Source organism: Amphibalanus amphitrite, unplaced genomic scaffold, assembly GCF_019059575.1.
Source record: "Amphibalanus amphitrite isolate SeventyFive unplaced genomic scaffold, NRLGWU_Aamphi_draft 000469F_arrow, whole genome shotgun sequence".
NCBI classification, from domain to species: domain Eukaryota; kingdom Metazoa; phylum Arthropoda; class Thecostraca; order Balanomorpha; family Balanidae; genus Amphibalanus; species Amphibalanus amphitrite.
Window position 1 is genome coordinate 456,268 of NW_024881963.1, and position 26,667 is coordinate 482,934.

Here is a 26,667-nt window from a genome sequence, read left to right on the forward strand (position 1 = left end):
AACTTGCCCTTAGTGGGAATTCTCCCCAACTGGCCTATAGAAGCAAGATATACTCGTAGGTATATCTACATGAACAACTGTTTTCTTCAGCCGGCGTATGTTGGTGGCAGGCTGTGGAATGTATTCAGCGGGCTTGTTATCACTTTGTATCGGTGTTTCATTGGCTGTTGACAATAGAGATTGTTTTATTACCGAAAAATTTCGCCTTATCTGGATAAAACCTTGAGGTCAGCATAAATTTACAAGTGGTTAGATGGCTGAGGCTCTGATCGCCTCTGGAAACGCCGCTGATATCGACTTACAGTGTCAGTCAGTGATATTCCAGACGTCGCAAAAATAATAAGCAAGAGATTCTTTAGCACTGTGCTGGACTGCGCCTCGGCTGTCATATTTTCTGCGCTTGGTTGCACCATTCCATGTGACCTACCAGGTTGTGCAACTTGTAACCGCTTTCTGCACTCGGGGTGGAGAAAGCCCGTCGCGCTGAACGATGTTCTCCGGAAATTCCGTATTAGTATTTCTCACGTGACTGGCCAAGCCGGGCAGTCTGTTTGGATGGGTGGAATCCGTAGAACGTCCCGTTGACTTCCACGCCTATGGTGATTGGTGAATGGTGGTGTGCATATTTAGCTACTAAATGTAGGGGAAGCCCGGGGAACCCCGGGCGCGGGGAAAGCCCGGCCACCCCGTTTGCGGCTAAATTATTCATAATAAAATGCTTAAGTGTCTGTCCTTTCAGCGTGGCAGCTGAGGTAACGCCAACGTAAAAGTTACCGCTAACAAAAATTGTATATTGTTAAAGTTATAGAGCAAAAATGATATTTTAAGGCTTTTTAGCTAAAAACTGAGACATGTTGCACTGTTAATGTTATAACATGCAACCCTAATATTTATACGAATGTTATGAAAGGATCGTTTAAGTGTTTGTAGTGAGGAGTGACGAAGCGGGTTGGCTTAATTAAGTATGACATTTTTTCCAAACATCGCTGTTCTAAAATAAAATAAGCATAGCAGTGGGCGAGCTTACCCCCAACCGAGAGCTATGCCACTAAACCACTGTTTTCCATGAGATGATATGTACTGAGTAGGTTTGGTTTACACCTAGCCCAAAGATAGATTTCGAAAATAAACATGTCATCATAGACAAAGCCTCTTCGGCCTGTCGCTCTATTCCAGTGCCTATACCTGTCAAGTATGGATTAAGGGCGATTGCTTGCCTGGTTTTTACTGTAAAATATGGGAGATATCCGCTCCATTTTAACGGTTTTTAGTTACCCTCCATCAGTTTATATCAATAAGTGACTAAGTTTATGTTTGTATGCTACAAGAACAGTCATGACACTTGAGGTCAACTAGGGTCAAACTACGTTTTTGCAGATAACGCGACAGACAATGAAGCTAGAGCTTCAAAAATGGTGTCGTTTTGTTTTTCTTCATCAGCCGAGTCGAATGATATGCAATATGATGCATTTAGGTAAATGAAAAAATAAATTTTAAGAAATTTTGAAATACACATTTTTTGTCAATTTTGCATCACGATTTTCATCGACCTGTGCTGTATATGTGATATACGCTAGCTAAAATACCAGTAGTGACATAAACTCTAAGATGTCCAGAGCTAAACAGTACCTTAATATTTCACTTTCTGCAAATATTTGGAAGACACATAATGGTTTCATCAACTCGTTGTAAAGCGCTGGAGAGGTGGCCGGCGTTACCCCTATGCCGGGCTTACCCCAGAAAAAATAATAATTTTTTAAAACTCGAATTTCGCAACTTGATACTGTTTCCACAAAAAAAAACAAGTTTCTGGGACAACACGGCCAATTAACTTATCTAGCTAACAGGATATTAACATTTCATACATCACGCAAGGTATGTCATAAAAATGAAAAAGAGCTTACTATGCCAGGCTTCCCCCGGCTTCCCCCACATTGCATTTGTATTTGGGACTGATTATTCTTAGTAAAATAAGTAGGAGCTGGCCTAAGAGCCTTCTACATAAGAAAACTCGACAGTGAAATAGTATTTTGAGCAAGAGAATGCAGATAGTATTAGCGTCTTCGAGGGAAGACGGTCCAACCAAGTTGTTTTGATGCCATTATTTGGTGTTCCGGAAGACATTGACTGAGCGTTTCTGGACTGGAGGACGTTGTACTCGGTCTCTGATGATTTAATTCTGCGTCCCGCACGGCGCGGAGTCCCGCCGTTCCCCTGCTGTCCAGTGGCGCCCCTCCCTCGGCCCGCCGTCCGGGTACCCGGGGCGGCGCTCTTCTGTCGGCGAGGGTCCGGCAGTGATACCGGCCGGCCGCGTGCCGTGCCGGCGCTGCTCGCCGGTCACACGGGGAGTTCCTGCTGCCACCGGCCCGCCGCCGCGCCGGTGAGCCCCTGCCGGGCCCGCGCGGCCGGACCTACTTGCTCTGAGTTCCGGGCGGCCGGTTCTCCGAATGAGACGTCACTAGCGCCCGCCGGAGAGGTGGGGTGTGCTTGGCATTATGTCTCGCGCAAAACAGGATGTGTTTGTTGGCATGGTTTCTATCAGACATGATTCGCCATCGAATGTCGTGGAGTGCCGAGTTGTTACGATAGTGGCATGATTTGATGACGCTAATCGTCATTAGCATCGGTTTCACCGCGTGATGCGCCTCCCCTGATTATCTCCATCGAAGTCCGTCCCGCGTCAGTTTTCGTCTGGTGTCCGGTTCTCTGCTAAGGTCCCACCGATCTACCTGGCGGAAAAGTGGCGCTGTTGCGTGCCCCCTGTCCCCGCTGCGCGCGCGTGGGCGAGATCGGGAGGTCGTCCGGCCGGCCGGGGCGTATCTGACGCCGCGAGGAGCGCGACTGGGCGCCTATCGGGTCGCCGGCCGCCGATAGGCACCGTTTTATTGGCGCAACAGACGCTGTCGCCGGCGCGGGGCGGCCGCCGCCGCGGCGCGCTCGTAATCTCCGGGCGCCGCGAGCCGGTCGCGCTCGCCGATATTCGCCGCCGATAGTGTCGCGTCGTCCGGTCGCCGGAGGTGGCCGCCCGGACGGGTAGGGCGCCGAGACACGCGCCCCGTGCGTGGTGGTGTCAGACGCCGCGTCGCCAGAGCCGCAGACCAGACACCGGTGAATCCGAGCTGCTCACCTGTGTCTGGGGAAGAGATTGGACTGAGTTCAGTTATATAAATGGGTGAAGATTGATGCTGAACGGATTTTAGAATTGATATGATCCGATTCGTGTGCCTACCTGAATATTACCTGAAGACATCCTTATTTGGCGAAGTTCGAAAAACCTGTTAAATTTGATACAGGCATGCGTTGATCGTTGATCACAGATAATCCCTACGTTGAGGCTCCAACCTCGCCTGGCCTCTGATATGAGATTTGTCGCCTTAGCTCATATAAAAAATGACCATACCACGGCAATATCATAGCAACATTGAGCAGTTAGTCTAAATTATTTCCCCGCCACATTGCGGGGGAGTGTGATGCCCTTCACCGTTGGCCCGGAAGCTGCTGCGCCGGGGTCGGTGATCCGCCCGGAGTGACGCTGCGGTCTCGTGCGGCGACTACCGGGCCACGCCGGCCGACTAATAACCGTGCTGGGGACGACGTCCGGGCAGATAGACGCCCCGGCCGCCTCAAGTGGGCGGTGTGTTGTAGCGTCGTCGACCGCCCACTCGGGCGCAGATAGTAGCCACCGACTCGCAGATAAGATGGTGCTTCGCTGCTGCGCGCGACGAATAACCCGCGCGGGGCTGGGGTCTCCAGCCGAACGCGCCTGGCTGGGGGGGGGGGGGGTAAATTTTACCCCCCCCCCTGTTATCTCCCGAACTAATGGTCCGATTTGAAAAATTCAAACGCCAATCGAAAGATCTCATCACGAACAACTAAAAACATGTACTTAATTTTAAGTTTGAGGTCAAGGTCAAGGTCAGGTCAAGGGTACAAATTGCAAGTTCCTACAGTATCGGCCTTGCACCGTAGTTGCCGAAGAATGGAGTCATGGACTGAGACTGATCGCTCAAAACGTGTTCTTAGGCTACCAAGACAATACTCGTTGCATACAATATCATTCAGAGGTCAAGGTCAAGGTCAGGTCAGGTCAGGTCACCAAAAACAAAATATAGAAAAGGGCATGTGCGACACATGTTTTGTGGGTCATTTTACTCATAGAATTCAATAGGCACACTCAATAAGTGATATGGACCACCTCTGGATGAATTTCAGGTCGAGGTCAGGTCAAGTGAGGTCAAATTTTGAAGTTGGTTGTTAAGGCCTAAAAGGGTGTCTATCTGATGCAGTTTTTCACGGCGAATCGAATGGTGCTGTTTTTGTTTCCGTACGAGGTCTAGAACTTCCAAAAAAAATCATTTTTCAAAATTTTTGTGTGTCGTGACGTCATAAAATTTTGAATAACTCCCACATTTTTGAACCGATTCTTCTAAAACTTGGTATGTAGGTGCACATAGACCACTTCTCTGACATATATTCCGGTTTTTTGATACACTCAAAATTTTGGATTTTATAACTATTTTCCCAAAAAAGTCAGTTTTTTGAAAAAAAATTTGGGCCAAAATCCAAAATTTTCAAAAAACGGAGATAGCCATTTGATAGACAAAGTAGAATTACGTATATCCTTTTTTGTTACGTCTTGATTCCTTTAAAAATGAAGATGTTAGCGGCGTTTGAACTTTTGCCGTTTTTGAGGCGAAAATGGCGAACATGACGTCACTAAAACGTCAATTTCTCAAAAATTTTCCGACGGATTTCGCTCAAATTTTCAGGGAACGTGTCAAATTGATGTAAGAAAAGGTACTGAAAGTTTAGCGGCGCTGCGCGCCGCCGTTTTTGAGATATTGCAAAAATTCGCGAGGGGGGGTAAAATTTACCCCCCCCCCCCCAGCCCCGCGCGGGTTAAGTCGGGCAACCTGCCGCGGAACCGCCTGATGTGGTCGAGTGACCGGGCGGATTTGAATAGGTGACCACGTCTAATGGAGATTAGTCGGGATTAGTCATTAGTCAATAGATATGTCTATTGACTAGTGCGTACGCTTAGGTAACGACCAATCACCTCGCGGGTCCATGCTCTGTCGAATATATGAGGTGGCTCGTACACGTGACTATACAGAACATTGGCTCGGGATATGTCTATTGACTCAGTAGCGGCGGAACACCCTCAATTAAGGGAGGGGGGGGGGGCACTGCCGACTTTTGGTCCCATTCTTTCCATGCAACGCCCATAGGGCTAATGTTAAAATTCCAAAATCAAAGGGGGGGGCACGGTGCCCCGGTGCCCTCCCCGTTCCGCCGCCTATGTACATATTGACTTGACGGTGTAGATATGATGTGCTGCTTAATGGGACCTCCCTAGGTCACTCAGCTCAGGATATGCTCGATTCCAATGCAGTGTGTCGTACAATGGAATGCGATCTTGTACAGAGCGACCTAATAACGTAGGTGCTGGAGTCTGAAACGTAACATTCCTCATAGTTTTTACTTTGTGAGTGGGGCTAAATGGCCGGACAATACGACTTTTATGCCTTTGTCGCAGTCACCTCTTCCTGATGGCAATATCCCCGTCAATGGAGAGGGTTCCCGACGTATGATCGGCATTTATCACGGCCTTGGTGGGTGTTTGGCACTCGTAGTTGTTCCGCATGCGAACTGTGTTTATATTGCGGGTAGGACACTGAAACCAGGCGCATCTACTTGGGACTTAAACAAGGACAATCACATGAGTCAAAATAAACCCATACCGGCAAATCATTTCAAGCATCCATTCTGCTCACCAATAGCAGGTAGATTACCCGACGTAGGTTTTTATTAGTACACCAGGCACGGAGTTCACTCGCAGACTCAGGGTTGGCATTTTTTGCCGGCAAAAACTAGTTTATGCCATTTGCCGGTTTAAACCGGTTTTAACCGACAAAAACTGGCAAAAACTAAGAAATATCACAATGCTATGCCTGCACATGAATTTGAATATGAAATATTTTAAGGATAATTCGGTGAAAGCTTTATGTTTCCAAACAGAAGTGACATTGACCATTGAAATGCTTCATAACTCAGAAATATTTTCATGGGCTTTCCATAAGGAGCTAGAAAGATGCCTTTTGGGGGTGACAAATGAGCCAGTGCGAGGGTGACTGGTTGAGTCCTGCACAATCAGAAGTGCGAAGGGGTATCTGCCACTGATATGCGCACGGCACCGCATGACACCCTACTTACCGTGGCCGTCTTGCCCCCTCTCCCCTACATGGAAATACATTCCGTTGCGGATGTCTACTGGCATGCATATACATTTTAAGCAGGGATAAGTAATGAGGCAGCTTCAGAATGTTCAATGCATCTATATAACTACCAGAAATGCATTTGTACATTTCAATCCATTCATACCTAGAAAAGTTGTAGGTTTGGCCATCTGAGTTTTAGCCAGTTTTTGCCAGTTCTTGCCACCAGTGTTTCTGCCAGCCGGTTTAAACCGGTTAAAACCACTGGCAAAAACCAGTTTTTGCCACCCCCTGCCAACCCTGCTCGCAGTTATCAACCGCACCGCGCAACAGCTATCTTTCCTTCTAGTAGCAGACTGGACTGGGGTCGGTGGTATGAAGTCCCATTTCCTGATAACACGTGTGCTGGAAACGATCCTATATGTGCGTGTGATGTCCATTCCACAGTCTGCGGTATTATGTGATTGAAAATACTACCGGTTCGCCATGTCTCTCCCCACTCGTTGCCGCTCATGTGAACGCTGCCGCGCCGAATATGTCCCACTCTCCCCTGAACCAGTGTTTCCCATGGCTCGGCGTCTCCTTCCGCCGCTGACATCCTGTGCTCTCCGTTTTCCAGGAGCGGGCCGCGTTCGTCGAGTCGGTGGACCACGAGACCATCACCAAGTTCGAGGAGCCGTACGTGTCATCCATTCGGGAGCTGTGGAAGGACGCGGGCGTACAGCGCTGCTACGAGCGACGCAACGAGTACCAGCTCACCGACTCCACAAAATAGTGAGTCAGTCTGTCAGAAGGCTAGAAAATGTCTGACAGCTATTCGGTCCCGGGGTCTACAACTGGTTACCAGAACGGTAGCGACGTGAGCATCTGGTGATGTAGGTTGGTCGCTAGGCTGGAAAATATTGAGCCGCTTGGTCATTGGCTCACTGAATAATAAGTCACTCGGTCACTGCTAGCTCAGCACTGTGCCTTCTCTCGATACCAGGTCTAAGAGATTGCCAGAAGTATGATGATAGGTGTCAAACAATCGCAACTCTGTGATGCAACAGCCCATGTAGCTTTGTGTTCTTAGACACCGCTGTCAGTCCGGACATACAAGTACTAATCGATGTGTCTTTTCTGCCCGATAGCTACCTTACCGACCTGGATCGGATAGCCGGACGGGACTACCTGCCCACCCAGCAGGACATCCTTCGCGTGCGAGCGCCCACCACGGGTATCGTCGAGTACCCGTTCGACCTCGACTCCATTATATTCAGGTGCGATAGGCGTAAAAAGTTGTGTGCAGCCTGCAAAGGAATTTCATCAGGATGTGGCCCTCATACATTTTTTCAGCGTCATGTGTAACGCTGAACAGGCGTTTTGTACATTATGTCCGGATAGTTGCGTAGCTATGTTATGCGTAGCTATGTTATGCTCGTCAAAGTTAGGTACCTTGCCAAGTATGGCGTTTTGTAAGACACTGTTAAAATTGTAAACCCTGCTCTTGCGAAGGCGATCTGCGCTTGTACTACATATGGGGACAGTGTTATTTACCGTCGCGCTGGACTCCCTGTGGCAGGATGGTGGACGTGGGCGGACAGCGGTCCGAGAGGAGAAAGTGGATACACTGCTTCGAAAACGTCACCTCAATCATCTTCCTGGTGGCGCTCAGCGAGTACGATCAGATCCTGTTCGAGTCGGACAACGAGGTGAGACTCCGGCACTGGCACACGGGGTCTGTGCTCCGGCACTGGGACGCGGAGTTCCCGCTGGGCCGGAGGTTGGTGTGAGAGCTGCTCCTCACGTCGAAGCGTATGAACCTCACAGTCGCCCCGAACCAACATGGGAAAGGCTCTTCTTTGATGGTATTGTGCGACCATCAAATTTGTATTGATGAATACAAATTGAAATTGTATTCATCAATTTTGTGTTTGCTTGAGCAATCACATTATCCAGGTCTAATTATAGTTACAAAACGCACGAGTCGCTGCTTTATTGGTCGGTGTGCTTACCTATGTGCCCATCTATCAAATTGTCTCTTGTCATCAGAATGTTGTAAACGATGTTCATTGTTCGTTCCGCCTGTTACAGAACCGCATGGAAGAGTCAAAGGCACTGTTCCGCACCATCATCACGTATCCTTGGTTCCAACACTCGTCCGTCATACTCTTCCTCAACAAGAAGGACCTGCTGGAGGAGAAGATCATGACGTCCCATCTCGTCGACTACTTCCCCGAGTATGACGGTGAGTTGGAGTTGGAATTTCATATGATGGAGGCTGGAGCGTATAGCATAATGGTTGACATTCGTTTTTTTTTCAAGAGATGACGTTTTGGTTTATGGAATAATCACTCTTAGGCGTTAAATAGGACAGCTGCTCTCCTCTGTGTTCGATAAAATAGCTGCGTATCACAAAGCACGGTCAAGTAGCCAGCCTCCTGTTGAACAGTTGCTATGTCACAGTTTATTCTGCCTCTTTAATCCTCCATTTTAGTGCCCAGGAGGACGCATTGCATCGTTTTTCTGTCTTGCATGTTCTAACCGCTTCCCCGTCTGCCCATCACGTGCGCTCGCAGGGCCCCAGCGTGACGCGATCGCCGCGCGTGAGTTCATCCTGCGGATGTTCGTCGACCTCAACCCAGACGCCGAGAAGATAATCTATTCTCATTTCACGTGTGCAACAGGTAGGTGCTCGTCCGCACGCATTGAGGTGTCGGTGACTGGGTACGTTTGGGAGTGGACAGTGGTTGGGACACGGGGATTGCATGAATGGACTGCGCTCGTGTGGTGGTGGAATGCGTGGTGGTGTTGGGTGCTTATGACTAGCCTGGTGTGTGCTGCTTGCCGGAAGCCCGTGACTCAGCCATTGGGTTGTGATCAGCTGTTTGACACGCAGCTGTTGTCCTAACCCCTAAGGAAACGGCGTTTGAAAGTGCTACGTTCATGTCGCATGACTTACATGAACACTATCCCATTACATCATTAGCAGACCCGTTTACCTTGATTTTCCAATAAGCTTTAGTCCAGCTGGCTATTGATAGTTTTAGTTTGAAGCTGCTACGTACCGTCCTTTTCTCCGGTTTTATAGTTGCTGAAAGTTCACGCATTGTTTGATGCATTGTGAAATCATACTGTGCATCCGTATAATATTATGAAAAAAAACATATAGCCGGAATTAGTTAATCTGAATCCATTGAGAAGCCGACTTTAATTGTAAATTCAATAATACTGACCGCCGCAATTGCCACATTTTGCAGATCAGTTCCTTTACCTGCACTGGCTTTGGCTGTGAATGTTCGATGTTTGAAAACATGCTATCTTTGTTGAATGCCCATATTTTGAACACACGATGTGCATAAGTTTGCATAAGCTTCGGATTTATGCTTCCTTGGTGTCGGAACGCACGCTTTTTTGTGTGGTACTAACATTTCATAGCACGCGCTTTTCTTCGTGCATGACGGCGAGGTTGACGGGATTGCTTTCATTGCTTTTATTGATATCGACATAAGTGATCGTCGGACTGCGCTCAAAGTGGACGCTTCAGGCTATCCTGTGAGTATTTTACCCTGGTAAGACCCGCATGGGTGTTTGGGTAGTCAGGAGCGCGTGGGTTTGCAATGCAATGTCTCTTTTATTGCGTGCTTAACTACTTCTATATCATCATAACAACTTTGTGTAACTTGATTATGATTTGGATACAAGTCTTATCTCCATTGAACTGGCGTTGTTCAGCATAATTAAGAGTCATATGCCTTCACATTGATCGAATCACAAATGTATTTGATACATCGTTAGCATGTTGTTGTTCTCGCTTTGGTTATAATTCGATTTTACCCTCCCTGTCATTTTTGAATAATGAAAACATGCCCAGCAACCAATTGCCGTTCACCTTTTCGTGCAAACAAGGCGTATCATCCCAACCCGTGCGACTATGTGCTATTTTTAAGCGCCGTTGTCTGATTGGCCGCTGGTGGCACGTGACACGCCGTGGTGGGGTGTTCCAGACACGGAGAACATCCGCTTCGTGTTCGCCGCCGTGAAGGACACGATCCTGCAGCTGAACCTGAAGGAATACAACCTGGTGTAGACGGGCCGCGCCCTGCCCGCCGGCGACACTGACGGCGAGCGAGCCATGGAGCCCGCGAGCGCGGCGGCGCCGCTCGGCCGCTAGTCATTGCCGAGTCGCCGAGCGCGCCGGCAGAGTCCGCGCCGCGCGATACGCTGACAGACAGACACGCACACGCCGACACAGACAGGCAGACACGCGTACACAGACAGACACACACACACAGACACCGACTATGCTTTGCGCTTTCACACATCTCGGTGACTGGGGCGTGGCGTGCGCTCGCCCCGGCGGCGCCGTCGGCACGCCGCGGCCGCTCGCGCCGCGCGCACTGCCGCTGACTCTGCTGTTTTCACACACCATTCCGTTGGCCGCGCGGCTGCGGCACCGCGCTTTTCGAGACGCCAGCACCAGTGTAGAGGCCGGCGCTGACATGTGCGGCCTCTCGACCCCTTGTTGCTGATCGGTCAGTCTGTCCAGGGCCGCGCGGGTCGCCGGGCACCGCTCGCTCATGTGGCGCGCGGCGTGCGGATCGCGGCCACGGAGGGCTCGCGACACGCGCCGATTGGGCCGCGCGTGACGGTTGGTGCTGTGTCGGATGGCGCCTCCGACCGATTTCCCTTCCCCTGTCTCGAGCAGTCTCGTTTTCTGTGTGCCAAATGTGCTTCAGTTTTGCCGCCGCCGCGGGGTGGGCCGGCGCCGGCCGGCCGCCCCGCTCCGAATCACAGTCCCGGCCGCGCCGGCTGGCCGGCCGCCACCGCGCGCCGGCCTCCGGCTAATTATCCAACCGATGCCTGCCTTGTTTTTTGGAGATTTGTTTATTTATATGTCGTGGTCCGTGGTCGTGGGCCGGCCGCGGAGCGTTTTACGTGCTGACCGAGCGGCGATCGGCGCGGTGGCGGGCGTCGCCGCGCGCGCGTGCACTCACGCACAGGGGCCCAGGCACGCGAGCGCGCCTCTGCGCACGGTCACAGAGCCCGGGCCGCAGGGGGCGGCGCACGCCGCGGCGGCTGTGCGGCCGCCGCCGGCCTGGGAGCCGGCGCGAGTGTGTGATAGGGAGAAGGGCGGGCGACCGACGGACGGCGCTGCCCGCGGCGCCGGACCGTCCGGCCGGCCCGACTGTCTCAACCAAATATAGCCCACTGTGCGCCGCGCCCATTACTCCCTTTTGTAACTTGCGACCCACTTGGTTACTGTAATACGGTTTTGTATAACTGGCCTATATCTGTGTTGCTGATTCGTCCAGTGGTCTGCGTGGGCCTGCCGACTGGGCGGACGGCGGGCGCGCCTGCGGACGGGGCCCGACCGGCGGCGCGCGGCGTCCTCTGCCGGGCCCCCGTCACCGCCCGCGGCCGGGCCGGGGCCCGCTGCACAGTCTCTCCCCCAGTGCAGGCCGGACCAGCGGCGTCCGGGCCCCGGCCCGCGCGCGGCCGCTCCGCTCAGCGCTGCCGCCGGCGCCCTGTCGCCGCCGCCGCGCACCGGGCGACGCGGTCAGCTGCGCCAGCCGGCCAGCCAACATTATCGTATTGTTAGCTGCCAAGCTTTGTAACTACCTACTATGGAGGGTCTGTGTTTAAGAAAATTAATATTTATTGGACGTGTGTTTTGATGTGACGGAGCGTGGTGCCAGCGGCGCCGAGCGGCGCTGGCTGCCGGCGACGCGGTGATCTAGGCATCTGTGCTGAAGAAAGCTGCTCCTCTCGAGCTGAGAATACATGCGTTTTCGCCAGGGAACACTGCGTTCGATTCATATGAATGGATGGCCTGCAGAACTACACACACTCAGGTTTGCGCCGACGCTATCACCCACAGGCTTGCAACCGCTCCTATAAAATTATGACCACGGTCAAGTGCTTTTCTGATGTACCTTACCGTCCTACCAACTTTGTCATACGCAACACGCTAACCTAAGTGAACAACTAATTGGCGGAAACGAGAAAGGTGATCCGCTGCCTGGTGTTGCCGCAGATCGCCGTTCGCGGTCCCGAATCGCCACAAGTGGGTCGGAATATCGCCGGTAGCCGGAGTAGCCGGGCGTAGCGGCCGCGCCGGTGGCGCTGTCTGGCGTGGTAGGCGGCGCCACTAGCGAAGGGGCGATGGTCTGGCTTAGTGGGGACATCTTATGATGCCATGCTACATTTTAGGGAGACTGCTGAGGAAAATGGTGTGGAGAACATAATATAAGCCGTCAAGGCATTAATCAAGGCTTATGTGACGCAGATATTCAGATACGGTGGTTCACTGCTGATGCGCAGATATTTGGGATGATCCCTGTCCTCCCTAATCACTGACGCGTCACGACCGTATAATGTTTACGCTCTAAACTCGGCATTAGCAACACCGCTAATGAAGAGTTTTATGGTGTGGTGGTGTACTGCTATTAGGAATCGGTATCACTGAACTACGAACCCTCCATTTTCTTTTTAGCTTTTACGCCAATGCTCCTATACGTTTTTTCGTCGAATGCGATTTTATCCCTTCACCTGAAGCCGCTTTCGAAAGCCAGAGCCACTTGGATATTGTTTCAAAATCCCCTTTTCGTTTTGCGCAAAGACGATTTCATGTTGGGCTGGGGACAGTGGGGACAGTTAACCGTGGCTGGTGATGGAGTTTCCAATATTGGTAGGTATTGTTTTTTTTCAATTCGATACCCCAAATATTATGACTTGTCAATGCTTCTTCTTTTTCAACAGGTGCTGGACCTATTCAATTCATCCAAAAATAGCACTCCACTCAGTAATAGGCGCACACCTACACAACTTTCTATTGCCTCTATCTTTCCCTAATGTAATAAAGTGACCCATTGCCGACCTTGAGGTCACTTACGTTCTACTTCAAGGTTATATTCGCTTTGGTGGCACTGGCGTCTATGGTCTCTATTTTCCGGATAAGCCGTTTAGAAAGGCCGCTTCTCTTTCCATCACGCCCGGCACGTTGGCAGTAATGGTCGGGGATGTAATGTAATTACGGGAGGGTTAGTTTTCAGTGCCGACAACTTCTCGTCCCCCCGCGGTTGGCAGCCCCCCCCCCCCCGGCACGGGCTTTGTTTTGCCGGCGATGCCGCGCGGCTTCCTTTGGGCTTCATTTCCGTCCTATAGAAATAACACCTCGGGGTCTCCGGGTGAACCAGAGGGCTCGAGGATTTGTGTCTATTGTCGTTTTTCGCCAGAAAATGCATCTCTTCTTCTTGTGCCGCCGCTATAACGGTAGAACAGTGCATCTTGGGAATCGTTCCTAAAATCTATCTACGGGATCGCAAGGCACCTTTGTTGTCATTTTGATTCGGAGGTGGGTAATTACGGAGCGAGCGAAGCGAGCGTAGTCTTTCCTTAGATTAACGGAAATTTCTGAGTATGAGCGGCCGGCCGGCCGGCCGGCCGTGGTCACGCTTTTGCGAGGCTTATATCTCAGCAACCACTTGACCGATTTACACGCGGTAATTTTTGTAGGGTAGCTTCATTCCTTCTACCAAGTATTGGACTATTCCCGATGCATGTGGGTGACCCCTTATGCACGTGCCACGTGCAAAACGAAGAGGTGTCACTTTTGTAATTGTTGCAATATCTCGGTAACTACTTGGCCGATTGCGCTGAAAGTTGGCATGTAGGTAGGCACCCACTAGGCACTGCATATCCATGTGCCAGAGTTGGGGTGCTGCTGCACGTGCGCACGTGCAGGGGTCGTTTCCAGATCTCGAGAACGGCTGGACCGATTGCGCTCAAATTTGGTACACGGTTAGGGACCGGTTAGTAGGGTGCCGTGCACAAGTCAGTTGGGACCCATTTTGCACGTGCGCACGTGCAGGGTGCCGCTTCCAGATCTCGAGAACGGCTGGGCCGATTGTGCCCAAATTTGGCACATCGCTAGAGACCAGTTAGTAGGGTGCCGTGCACAAGTCAGTTGGAGGTACCCCCTCGCAATTTCGCACGTGCAAGGCCCACCCTCTCGCTCGCTCCGTTGGTCGCCCCAAAAGGCGTTATACTGGTTCTATTCGGATGAAATGCACCAACCATTAATGTCCTCACGATTTAATCGGTGTAGTGGGAAATTTAACGACAGCTTGTTATGACTTTAATTCATCATTGGCTACGCCAAGCTCGCAGCAAGGCATGTGCCTACTCCTACTATCCATGAGTCGCGTATTTCTGGGAGGTTTTAGTGTCTTTTCTGGCACACGGATGGTTACCGAAACGCTTGGCAACGGTTGGTGACTTCTTTGTACCGTGGTGAGTTTTTTTTGTCCCTGGTGGCCCTCTGGTCACGGTTGGTGACGCTGCTTCGATGCGCTGTGACCGATCAAAGTTTTAACAAGGGCGTTCAACTTGGGTGATTAAGTAGCGCCGTTGCCTGTAGTCTCGACTCTCGGGGGACGCCTTGGGCGCCCAGCGAGGGAAATATCCGGCCTGTGGCGGGCGCCTCAACACCGCCGGCCCTCCCCACTGCACTACGACCATAGTTATTCACGGAACGTTAACAGGCTGGCCAATAATCGAGTTACTGAACTGCTCGGTGCTCACCACACATAGTTGACCCGCGCTCTGTCCAGTGCTACCTGTCCTTACCTGTGCTTTGCTAAGTGCCGTTAGTGGGCACTATATAGAAATTGCAGTCGATATATTGGACAATCTGTTACTTTTGTCTCGCAGTTCTCTCTTCTTCTTTTTTTATTCTGTTGTTAAGGTGATGGAAGTCTTCACTCATTTCAATTTTTAGATGACCACCGCGTTTTTTTATTCCTATTTCAATAGTTGAGGCGGTTTTTCCCAGGCATTCCTATTTTCAGTTTTTTATTGTATAAAGCGTTGAAGAAATAATGGCGTGTCGATTACTTACATTGTTTATTCTTATGACGACGGCGAGCGGGCAGCGGCCATCGCAATTAATTTTGAACTGGATAAACATTACCTATGGGTCAGTTTGTGGGACCGAATGTATACTTACGTATTCGAAACAGCCTCTCATCGCCGTTGCCTATCTAGGCATGTTTCACTCAATATGGGCGTAAAATAATTACCTTGCTGGTACAACAGCAAAGGTTTCAGTGGGCAGGTTTCTTAGACCTACCTAATTTTATATGATCCCCAATGTTGGGATGCTGTGTGACAATTAGTATCCCCTCTCAGATGACGACGTATGCTTTCCAGCTAGCATCAAAGAACTTAATTTGTTACACAATCGTGTAACATTTGGCTCCGCCTTTGATTGAGCCATCCGTTGAGGCGAATTCGAAGTTTGAACAGTGTATTGCCTGCGTTATCTCTAACTACTATAGTCCCGTCAAGAATCCGGTGATTTTGGTATTGAACTCAACTGTTGAAGTCAACGGAGGGCAGTAGCATTCGGCAAGTTTTGTTCGGGTCGGTGCCGTCGACGCTCCACCGAAAAGCTCTCGACCTGTCTGACATTTACCTCGGTGCATGTTCGACAACGGACACGTAAAGTCGTAAATGGTGAAATTGCTGCCGATCCTGCCCTCAATCCTACGGGACAATGTATTCACAGTTTGCATAGTGTATGGCTTAGTCGGAATGTCTCAGATGTCTATGCCATAAATGAGCTGACTATGTGAAATGCAGATAATGTCCATTATTAAAGTGTTACGACATGTCGGAGTCCAGATTTAGCCATTAGCCGGCTTTTAAAATCAATATTTCATTATTATCGTACCACTCGACTGAGTGGCTGGTTTCTCTGATGCTGCCGAAGTTCTGCTTCGGCCTGCTCCATTTCTGGTTGTCGCACTCAAGGGCCTATTTTAACAGAGAGCCCTGAATCGAATCGCTAACGAGTCAACAGAGGATTTTTTTTTCTAAATAGTCCGCCATCCATTAACAGATGGCCAGGAGTGCCCCCACCGCAGTCCCAGCGACGCACAGAACCTTACGTTAACCCTATTAGTGGCAGGCTCCTGGCTACCCCATATTAGTGGCAGGGGGGGGGCTGTTTACGACCCCCCCCCCTTGATATCTCGAGATCTAACCGGCCGATTTTCAAAATTCAAACGGCATTCGATTTGGCTCAACGAGATCTACATTTCTAAAAAAATAAAATTAAAAAATGTCAATAGGGGGGTAGAGGGGGGTAAAAACGGGCAAATTGCAGATACATTTTAGACTGTTTATCACGGCCAGGTTTCTGAACCAATCTTAACGCAACTTTTGCCGATCGATAGAGAATGAACCAGGAATTCACATAGATCCTAAAAATAGCATTTTCAAAAATCATAGGCGGATACAGATCATTGAGATTGGGGGTACACAAAAAGTATAGTAAATAAGGTTTTTGTTGGTACTGTTTCTAAAAAGGGTGGCAATGGTCTTGTTATGTTACAATTTTCTTATGAGAGAACGACTAAAATTGTATTGGTCATGCATAGGCGGTGTCAGGGCACCTATGTTGGGAGGTAAAAAATAACCCCCCTTTTTGGACGCCTGGATCCGCCTATTATAGCAAAAACGTGTCAAAAGAGGATGCACAATGACTTTGTATATGTTATCACATGATACCTTTCATTCACTGTTCGTAAAACTGGTGCAGCATCGTGATCTTCGCCCAAATGACTCGCTTCACGAATAGGACCCCCAATTCCCAGTGCTCTGGAGCCGCCCCTGGTAAAGTTATGAACTTGAAATTTTCAGGGAATGTGCCCAATTTAGTTTTAGGAAAAGTCAGAAAATTTCAGCATCGTAGCTTCAGCGGTTTCGGAGATATTCCCGAAAAACCTGAGGGGTGGATAAAAACAACCCCCCCCCCCTGCCACTAATAGGGTTAACCCAGAGAACATAAAAAGAACTAGTCGCGGCACTCCCTGCTAAGGAAGTGAAATAAACACAAAAAAAAAAACAGAATGATATCATGATACCATGCAAACAGATAAGTAGTCACGCCAAATCCAGCAATGACTGACCGCTATACCGATGCTACCCCATAGGACCACATACATATCAGAAAGCAAGCATGCAATTTAGAAAAGTGATAAGCAAGTGAGTAGATTCGCATGCACAAAGCAATGCCAAAACAGGTAACACTCACTCACATGCACGCCCAACACATGCATACTAGATATATATATATATATATATATATATATATATATATATATATATATATATATATATATAAGGGTAGAGGCAAGTGCTGGTCAAAATTCATGCAAGGTCAATATACCTATGCCGTCCTCCGGGTCTCATCCAACTAAGCGAGGCTTGTTGTTGGATGAAGCCCCAGTGGACGTTATGGCGTTTTGCTTGAAACAAAAACAAGGTATATTTCTGGTTTTACAGTATTTATAAATTAAACAATTTCATATTTATAAATTGTTTTTTAAAATACAGGCTCAGAGCAGTAATTACCTATTTGGTAAATGATGAGACTGTATATGTTTTCTGTTCTCAGTATCGGTTCAAAAGTATATTTTTTAGATGTCTTTTAAAGATTTGCCTTGACTGAGGTACTTCTTGTAGTAAGAAATCCCTCCCAATCAAGTCATTCCACAGTTTCGGCCCAAGGCACGTGAATGTAAAAAGCCTATAATTCCTGTTAGAGTGTATACGTTCAAAATGACATCTTGTTCTTGTTTGGCGAACGGGTTGAGGAGAAATATTAAGCAATCCTCCGATGGAGACAGGCAAGTCCTGTATAATGAATTTGTGCATGATGAGCATGATTTGTAGATGTGCTATTTCTTTTACTTTAAGTATCTTGTATTTTTTAAATATGGGGGTAGCACTTTCTGGAGGAAAGACACCTTCAATGAGCCTCATTGATCTCTTTTGTAAGATAGGGTAGGGTGGGGTAATTTGAACATGTGGGGCAATTTGAACATAGTGTGAATAACACAAAATTACGGAAAATCCATAAGTGGCATGACAATAAGACCAATGAGAGAAATTATCGTAACTAAAAGGGCTATCATATGAACGGGGTTGAAAGTTTCAGGGAATGAAGATGTTGACGCACAGTGTAAAAAATCCATTTCGCAAGGAAAAACGCCTAACAACACGTCATTGCAACTTCATTGCAGCGCAAAATCTTGCATTGCTAGCGCCTAATACGCAACGGCTTTTGTTGTATAATGACCTAATCAGTGCCTTCAATCCAAGAAATTTGCTTTTGAACCCTGTTTTTTTAAATAGCAAAATAACTTTTAGCGTGGGGTAATTTGAACATAGTGTGAGAATTTCAATGAAGACAGGGATACCTCCGAAAAAAACAACGCTTCCAGTTTTTTTTTGCCAATATTTTCGAACCAAAGCAGTAGCAGATAAGTGATGCCAGTTTTAGAAAATTTACGTCTAATATCCGTCTAATGTCCGGCATTTTCGTTGATTTTCCGTCCAAAAATCATAATAAAGTCAACTATTTGTCCAAATATGTCCGAATATTATGCAGCTATCAACACTCAGAACCGTCATTTATATTGCTTATCATGTAATTTTACCAGCCGAAAAGTGTTCATTATATTGAGAGCTTAACAAGCTTTCCATTCGCCAATCAATGCTATGCACGATTACTTTATAAAAAGCGCTGAAGTGTAGCAAGCCATCGTCCAATGTTGTCCAGTCTGCTACCTTTGTCCAACCAATTCCGAATTGGACATTGGACAAAATCAGAACTCCAAATGTCCGGGTTTCGACTGGCACCACTTTAACAGATGTAGTAAGGTTGGGAGAGTTTTTATCGAACAAAAATGATAGACGTTCTGTTAATTGAAGAGGGGCGAATTCTGTCAACTGACCGGTGTGCAGCGTGCAGATATTGATAATCTGCAACTGTTATTTTTGCTGTTGTGTTGATTTTTCAAGTGAAGGTATGTTTAGAATTGTTCTGCCTATTTGTTTATGGGTCAAACAACATCGGTGCTGGCGAGACTATCGTTTTTATGACAGGTAAAGGCAGTATGTTCAAATTACCCCACGGTGGGGCAATTTGAACACACCGTGACTTGGTGGAGAAGTGAGGCTATGCTATTCAAGGTATGCTCGGCTCGTCCAAAAATGAGGCTTGCATGGTGAAAGCAAGTGACACTTGCGCTACTGAAACAGTTTTTCTTCATCCAGGGTTGAACTGGAATTAGGTACAACGGAGAAGACGTAAAAATATGTTCAAATTACCCCACACTACCCGAACTAAATTTCTAATCTGACTGTCATAATTTGAACCCCATATGAAACAACAGTAGTTTATGTAGGGGAAGATAAGAGAATTATATAGTTGAAGAATTTGCTGTTTAGGAAGGAATCTTTTCACTCTAGCAATCATTCCTATAGTTCTGCTGATTGTGTTACAGACGCTGCTAATGTGAGATGTAAACTTTAAATCAGAGTCAATGAGTATTCCCAGGTACTTAATTGTTGTCATTTCCTTTAGTTTAACACCATTTATGAATGTATTGATATTTTCCGTTGTTTTGCGTTTAGTATACATCTGTAGGAAGGTTTTTGATGTATTTATTGTGAGATAGTTGGCTTCTAACCAGTTTGATATGTTTGACAGCGCTATATTTACCTTGTTTTCTAGTGCTTTAATGTCTTTATGTCTGAAAAATATTGCTGTATCATCAGCATATAACATAAATTGCCCTCCTACTTTCAGATCAACTATGTCGTTTACATACAAAATAAACAAAAGTGGCCCTAAGATTGATCCTTGTGGAACACCAATATTAATTTCTCTGACATTTGATTGAGTCTCTTCAATTTGTACTATTTGCATGCGATCTTTTAGATATGACTTTATAATTTTGAGACTGTTTCCTCGAAAGCCCATTCTATTTAGTTTTTGTATAAGTATAGTATGATCAACTGTGTCAAATGCTTTGGATAGGTCCAGGTAAATTCCTGCTACCATATCATTCTCCTCAAAAGCTTTTGTTATATATTCTTGGATGAGCATTATCGGCATGTATGTTGAATGTTTTTTTCTGAAACCAAATTGATATTGTGAGAGGAGATCTTCATTAGCTATGAAGTCTGACATTTGGTTATATATAATTTTTTCCAGAATTTTTGACATGATTGGTAAAATACTTATTGGTCTGTAATTAGATAGACTGTCACAATCTCCACTTTTGTAGATCGGTTTTACTGACGCAATTTTCAAACTATTTGGAAAGATACCTGTTGAAAGGCATGGGTTGAAAAAGTATGTGAGCTTGGATAGAATTGATTTGTATGTTAATTTGAATAATTTTGAGTTAATTCCATCAATCCCTGCCCCTACGTCTTTGAGCTGCAATATCAGTTGTTCTATATATGTATCACTGATCTGAGAGAAATTAACAATTTCCTCATCTAAATGTTCCACATTTTGTAGGGGATCAGTGTTGTTTTCAGGAATATTTTGCTTTAGTGTTTCCCCTATTTCAGTAAAAAAATCTGTTAAATTTTTCAGCTAATTTCTTTTTACTCTCTTGTTGACCACTAGATTCATTTTGCAACTCACTTGGCAAAACATTGCTTTTTTTCTTTTGTTTTAAGAGGTCATTGAGCATTTCCCATGTTCTTTTTGGATTACTTTCATTCTTAGAGAACTCTGATTTATAGTATGCTTTCTTAGCATTTAAAATTGCCTTTTAAAATTTCACTAAATGTGTCCACACTTCACAGAGTCGGTCGATTTTCGTCGCCATGGCTGGAGCAGAATTGGCCATGTGCTGCCTACCTGATCGAGAGAGATCCCAGTCGTTCCCATTTTCCTTGTAATGGTCCATCATTATGGGCAGATTAACTGAAGTTCCTGATGTTTGTATAATTTGAACAGGCTGAACCTGGGAGAGACAAACATTACATTTGCCTATACGTATGCCGGTGCATCATTGTGCCGACTTTTGGCTTTGGCCTTGGCTGCGCTCTAGTGAACGATGCCCCGAAGATTTCGCCAAAGGCCGTAGCAAGCTTATGGTGCAGCCGACTTATGGACGATATTTGGGATCGGCTTATGTGCCCTGATGCGCTGTATCGTCGTCCCGATCGATTCGGTAAATCGCTCTGGATTGTTCTGGCCCACGTATTTATGCTAGTTAAACGATCGGATGTTTGAAAATTTCTCAACTTTATACCGAGCTTTTGTTCATTGACTTGTAACTAGCTTTCAGTCTATTCTGATTGCTTGATCTTGTCGGTCACATAGGGCTTCTTATGTGACAAATATGGGCCTCCAGATTCATTCATTCGGGTAAATTCCCATATATTCCCGTTGTCTAGATAGGCTGCCTTTGGACCCATTTTCACCACATGCCACATCAGTGCCTCTACATAGGCCATTTCCAATAAGCCTTCTATTGTTCACCGGTTACTCTTAATTAAGTCCATCTACATCTACATACGTTCTTCACTTCTCTGTCTTTTTGTGTCTTCACCTATTGGCAGTCCGCGGTGACCGATCATGTATCCCTTCCTCGCTCCGTCTGTCCCTACCGCCTAGCTCCGCCGTCGTCCGCTCGCCGCCTCCGCGCGGCCCGTGCCGCCTTTAGCGGGCGGACGGCTCGGTAATGCGCCACCTCCGTCTGGCGGGGCTGTTTCGAGCCGGCCAGGTTGTCGTTACGAGCCGGACGGACCCGGCGGCCGGCCGCTGACCCCCAGCACCGGCCGTGGCACCGAGGTCGGACGGTGTCGGCCCGCCGTTGGCCGGTGGTCAGACGGACCGCGCGCCGCCCGATGGGGCCAGCGACGAGTTGTGGCCGCCACCACCGCCCCGATGGCCGCTGCTGTGTGCTCAAGTGGAGAAGTATGATGGAGGGGATCGGTGTACGGCCGCATCCGACACGGTGCTGACATGATTGGGAAGTTGAGTTGGCTTCACTGCAGAGTGCAGCTGAGTTCGGTGCCAGAGTTGGTTGTCTGATCTACGGTTATCGCAGAGGTTGTCCGGAGTTCATCCCGGCATGCAACTATTCTGAAAGCATGCTCGTTGATCACATCTGAGGTAGCTGGATGTTGTGAACTCTCAAACGCTTACACCGGGCGGTGCACGGTGGCAGGATCAAAGCTGGGCCCGGCCTGGGGTCTGTTATGGACCGCCGGGCTCGCGGCGGTGCACCGTCAGCGGTTATGTCCCCTCGGTCGGCGCGGCGTGGCCGGTGTCGCCCGCCACACCTGTCGTCCGTAGTGCGCCCGCTGCATTATTGAGGCTCGGCTCACCCCACGCACGGGCCGCGGGCGGCACCGGTGGCACTGACGCCGCACCCGGGCCGTCGGTGACAGGCCCTGTCAGCGGAAAACGCGCCGATGGTCGGCGCTGAAATGGTGGCCGGTTTTAGCCGGTCCCGTCGACGACCTGACAGCGCCCTGACGGCTTCCATGACCTAACCATCAGAGCCGGCCAGCCAGATAAAGGATTCATTGATTTAGATTCCAGGAGATCGCCGAGGTGAAATTGTGTGTGCAGATGTCAGCGTTGAGAGCCAGCTAAGAGCTGGTTAGTTTCAGGTGTTGTAGCGATTCTTACGCTGTAGTGTATAAAGGTTATCTTGCGTTTTCATAAAGGTTGATTCTGTTTTGTGTGATTCTCCTCTCTTGAAAAGGATAGTTCAATGCACTCCTTTTTATTTACTCGACATGCCAAGCCACACTCATCTGATGAAAAAAACATGGTTATGACGATTCAATATAGCCGAAATGATCGGTAGCCTGCACTAATATATGGTAATCAACTACATTCATCCAACATCCACTCTCAAACCTGAGGGGTCGTGATACTGCGATAACCGTCCATCATTCAGCTGTCTCCGTTTCACACAAACTCGACAGTCGCAACGAAGCCGGACCCCATGAAGTACTTCTTGTAGGACTTGAAGCGCAGCACCAGGTCTCCGTCGGGGCTGGTGGACGTCAGCTGTTTGCCCGTCAGCTGTTTGCTGCAGTACATCTCTCCGCCGTCGAGCACTCCGCCCAGCCGCACCGAGAGGTACTCGTACTTGCAGGAACCGTTCACCTGCTGCATGATGGAGAAGGTGGTGAAGGTGACGCGCGCCCGGCGGCCGGTCGGCGGCCGCACCCACCACGAGCAGTCGGCACCGGTCGGGTACAGCGCCGGCCAGCCGGGGCTGCTCACGGTGCCCTCGGAGCTGATCTCGCCGCCGCAGCTCGGAGCCGGGTAGTAGCTGCCACGCACCGTCTCGCACGCCGAGCCGCTCGTGCCCGGCGGACAGTGGCACACGCAGTCGGTCGACACGTAGCCGCCGTTGTGACACGGTGGTGGGCTGCTGCACAGCTCCTCGCAGCGGTACAGCCGGTTCATGAGCGCCACGTCACGGAAGGAGGGCCTGTCGCGCTGTCCGATCAGACCCTGCAGCGTCGGGTTCCGGGTCAGGATGGTGGGCCCGCCGCTGGAGGAGAAGTACGTCGAGCCGTAGTGCATGACGGAGCCGAGGTCGTACGGCACGCCGTGGTTCTGGGTGGTGTCCACCTTCTTGAAGTTGTGCTTGTACGCCTCTTTGACGTTGTCCCACATGATGACGACGTGCTCGTCGCGGTCGGAGCGCGACTGTTCGTGGTAGAAGCCGAGCGAGTGGCCGATCTCGTGGGTGACGGTGCCGAAGCCGGTGCAGCCAGAGCCGAGACTCAGCTTCTGTGTTCGTGAGGAGGCGTGCTTTGCTGTGCAGCCGAGCATGGACCAGCAGCCGGACTCGGCCACGAAGAGCACCCGTGGCTCGGAGCTGCCGCTGGACACCTCCTGGAACTGGACGCAGCTGTGGTCTCGCCAGAACTTGATGCCGGCCTCGATGGCGGCGCGACTGGCGTCGTTGGTGATCTCGTAGTTGTAGCGCCGTTCCGTCCAGAGCTCCCCAGAGGTCACGCCTTTGCGGTCCTCCTCCGGTGACCTCAGGAGGTCGCCCTCCACCAGACGGCCGTAAGGCGTCAGGAGAGGGTTGGTCTCGTGAAAATCGAGCGGCTCAGGGTCGTCAGTAAACAGCTCACCAGTGTTCCAGAGTTCGGTGGGCTCGATTTCCTTGTCGATGATCCTCTTCTGGTCGTGTGACGCCGTGGCCTCTGGACCCCCATACCGGATGCTGAGGTGGTCCGAGGTCTCCTCGACAGTGACGTTCAGAACCACCGGGTCTTGGGGTGGTGGCTGAGGAGATTGCATCGTGGTCAGCACATGACATTGGCCGGATACGCATGCTGTTTTGGCGCTATAATTATAAACTTTTCGTCTCACAACAACCTGTGCACAACCTATACAACCTGGCATAGCAAGTCTGAATGGCCTGGTAGTGGCATACAAAACCAATATTTATTTATTTGGGCATTTGAAGCTATGTGTCCGGTATTATGTTGATTTTATATACCCCAACTAATACTTAAAGGTTTTGAATTTGGCAAAGAACTGACTTGTCCCCAGTTGTCTCGGGTTTCTCTTACTATCCCCACCGTTTTGATACGTGAATGCCGACTAAAGAACGGCTTCCGCCGGGTCAGGTCACGTCACAGTGACTAATGGTGAGCTTCTCAGAGTTTGGCTGCCCTGTCAGCGGCGTCATGAGTTATGCATAAACCGCCGTGCAAACATTTAATAACGAAACCAACTGCCTAATGTGACACCGGGACATCAGGAACCGTCCATCTTGCGCCAAAGTTTGGGACGACCTGTCCCGACTGTTGGATGGGGACCGGCAGTCGGCGAGTCTCACCATGCCTGTTACGACGGCGCTGTACATCAGAAAGACACCGAGAGGCCACATGACTGTCTGCGAGGAGACTGGAGCCAACTGTGACAGGACACTGGGCTGAGTGTGTCGACCGTCGACCTGGCCACACCTTATATACGCCGTTCTTCTATAATCCACAGCGGTGGGGTCCGACTGTTGATTGACATGAGGGATGCGCTAGAGATCAGCCACCACTTGTCGCAGCTCAAACCGCTTAGGTGGTAGTTGGGGTTGTACCGGAACATGGAATGGTGCAGATTATGGCGTGGGATGTCACTCTGGCGCTTGATCCTTCCGTGGGAGCATTGTGGCGTCGGATATACTCTGTTCTGGGGGTGACAAATGCTTTGGCTTTGATGTGTCTGGTGGAAGGGGCTTGGGGATATCCGGATAGAGGCAAGCACATTTGCACCAGATGACCTGTCATGTAGCTTTACTTACCTGTTCACCAGCATCTCATCTCGGTCTACTGATCATATGATTTTCTTACATTGGCTAGTTTTGCAGCACATGCTGGGTTTTATTTGGCCTATCTATTGGGTGCGAAGAAAACACATGTGTTTGATGTGCAATGTGCATACAGTCTCGCTTAACCTTCTTCAAATGACCTGAAATGTAAATAAGCCCACAAAGAAGTCGTTGAATTTAATTCAGATGGAAACCGTTTTTTTCCGAATCTTGCATTTCTTTTTTCATACACCTTATTGAATATGTTACTGACTGTTGTAGGTAACGTTTCATCGTTGTCATGAGCGCTACAAATGAACATGATATTGCGACATCTCGGAAACGCGTGAGTGAATTTAACATATTTCTACTCTATATTTATATGTTTTTTATCGACGTTATCCTTGAATGTAGCTGCATATTGCATAATAGCTTTGCACTGTTTGGCATGCGTTAATCTTTTTTTTTGCACAATTCCGAAGCAAATGAAAGAAACTAAAATATATATTACCAATTAAGCTTTATGAGAGAAATAAGCATTCATTTAGGATGCTGCGGCTACTTCCTGGCGTAGTCATGCTGCCATGTCAAGCGTCTAGCACCATGTTCACGAACCCCGTAACACCGGTCCTCTTTGATGGCCCTGGGTCACGAATCTCCGCTTCAGACCGCCACTGGAGCGAGCCTAGTGGCTCCTTGACGGTCGGGTACCGCCAAGTGCCGTCATGGAACACGTCCGAGTGTTCTCAATGCGACGGGCCCGGCTCCGTAGCTCTCATCATGGCAGTACGTGCCTGTGGCTGCGACCCAGAGCCAGCGACGGGCCGATGTGCCGGAGAGCGAAACTCGGCTCCAAGGTCTAGCAAACACTGATGACAAAGAGACCTTGTCATTAACGTTCTGCATGAACCTAGCACCAGGACCAGCTTAGAACGTCATTGTCACCTAATAAATACTGAACTGTTTATTTTGTTCTCAATGTAGGTAGAAATGGCAGGTGTGAAAGGGCTTTATGCAAGATGCCTGCAGATTTGCGCTAGTGACTGCGCCGTATTGCGGACCTTATACAATGCACACAAGATCTGCCTAATACGCAATTGTGGGTTCCAGACACGTGGGTAACCCTGGACGACATTTTGCGTTTAGGTTCTGTAAATTATTTTCTGACATCAATAATCTACAACACTATGTGCGATCGCGCTCCTATTATGAATTGTAGTGCCCAGCTGATGGGTAGTGCACATCTGCGGTTTCATTTATCACACGCCACAGCTGTTTGTACAAATGCGATCGATCGAGCACTAGGT

The 26,667-nt window shown here is 48.9% G+C and overlaps 2 protein-coding genes across 4 annotated transcripts in view; one reads left to right on the forward strand and one right to left on the reverse strand.

Annotated features, from left to right (window-relative positions):
* The window catches only part of LOC122392116 (guanine nucleotide-binding protein G(q) subunit alpha-like), a 61,069-nt gene that overhangs the window by 8,717 nt on the left and 25,685 nt on the right, over positions 1 to 26,667 (forward strand). For 2 of the 3 annotated variants that reach the window (XM_043386672.1, XM_043386674.1), the window contains exons 3-7: positions 6,835 to 6,989; positions 7,346 to 7,474; positions 7,777 to 7,906; positions 8,289 to 8,442; positions 8,774 to 8,881. In XM_043386672.1, the coding sequence (XP_043242607.1) occupies positions 6,835 to 6,989; positions 7,346 to 7,474; positions 7,777 to 7,906; positions 8,289 to 8,442; positions 8,774 to 8,881 (676 nt within the window). Of the gene's footprint in view, positions 1 to 6,834; positions 6,990 to 7,345; positions 7,475 to 7,776; positions 7,907 to 8,288; positions 8,443 to 8,773; positions 8,882 to 10,201; positions 11,998 to 26,667 lie in introns of those variants that run through there. The other variant, XM_043386673.1, reaches the window with a different exon arrangement.
* LOC122392115 (blastula protease 10-like) lies at positions 22,792 to 25,000 on the reverse strand. Its single transcript, XM_043386671.1, has 2 exons — positions 24,896 to 25,000; positions 22,792 to 24,336 (listed from the first exon to the last, which is right to left on the reverse strand). Exons 1-2 carry the CDS (start codon positions 24,944 to 24,946, stop codon positions 22,996 to 22,998), a joined length of 1,392 nt encoding a protein of 463 aa, XP_043242606.1. The 5' UTR covers positions 24,947 to 25,000; the 3' UTR covers positions 22,792 to 22,995.

Coding starts and splice junctions, on each gene's coding strand:
- LOC122392115 (XM_043386671.1), bottom strand. CDS start 24,946: ATGTGGCCTCTCGGTGTCTTTCTGATGTACAGCGCCGTCGTAACAGGC. Junction 24,337..24,895: donor GCGCCGTCGTAACAGGCATG/GTGAGACTCGCC, acceptor CAATCTCCTCAG/CCACCACCCCAAGACCCGGT.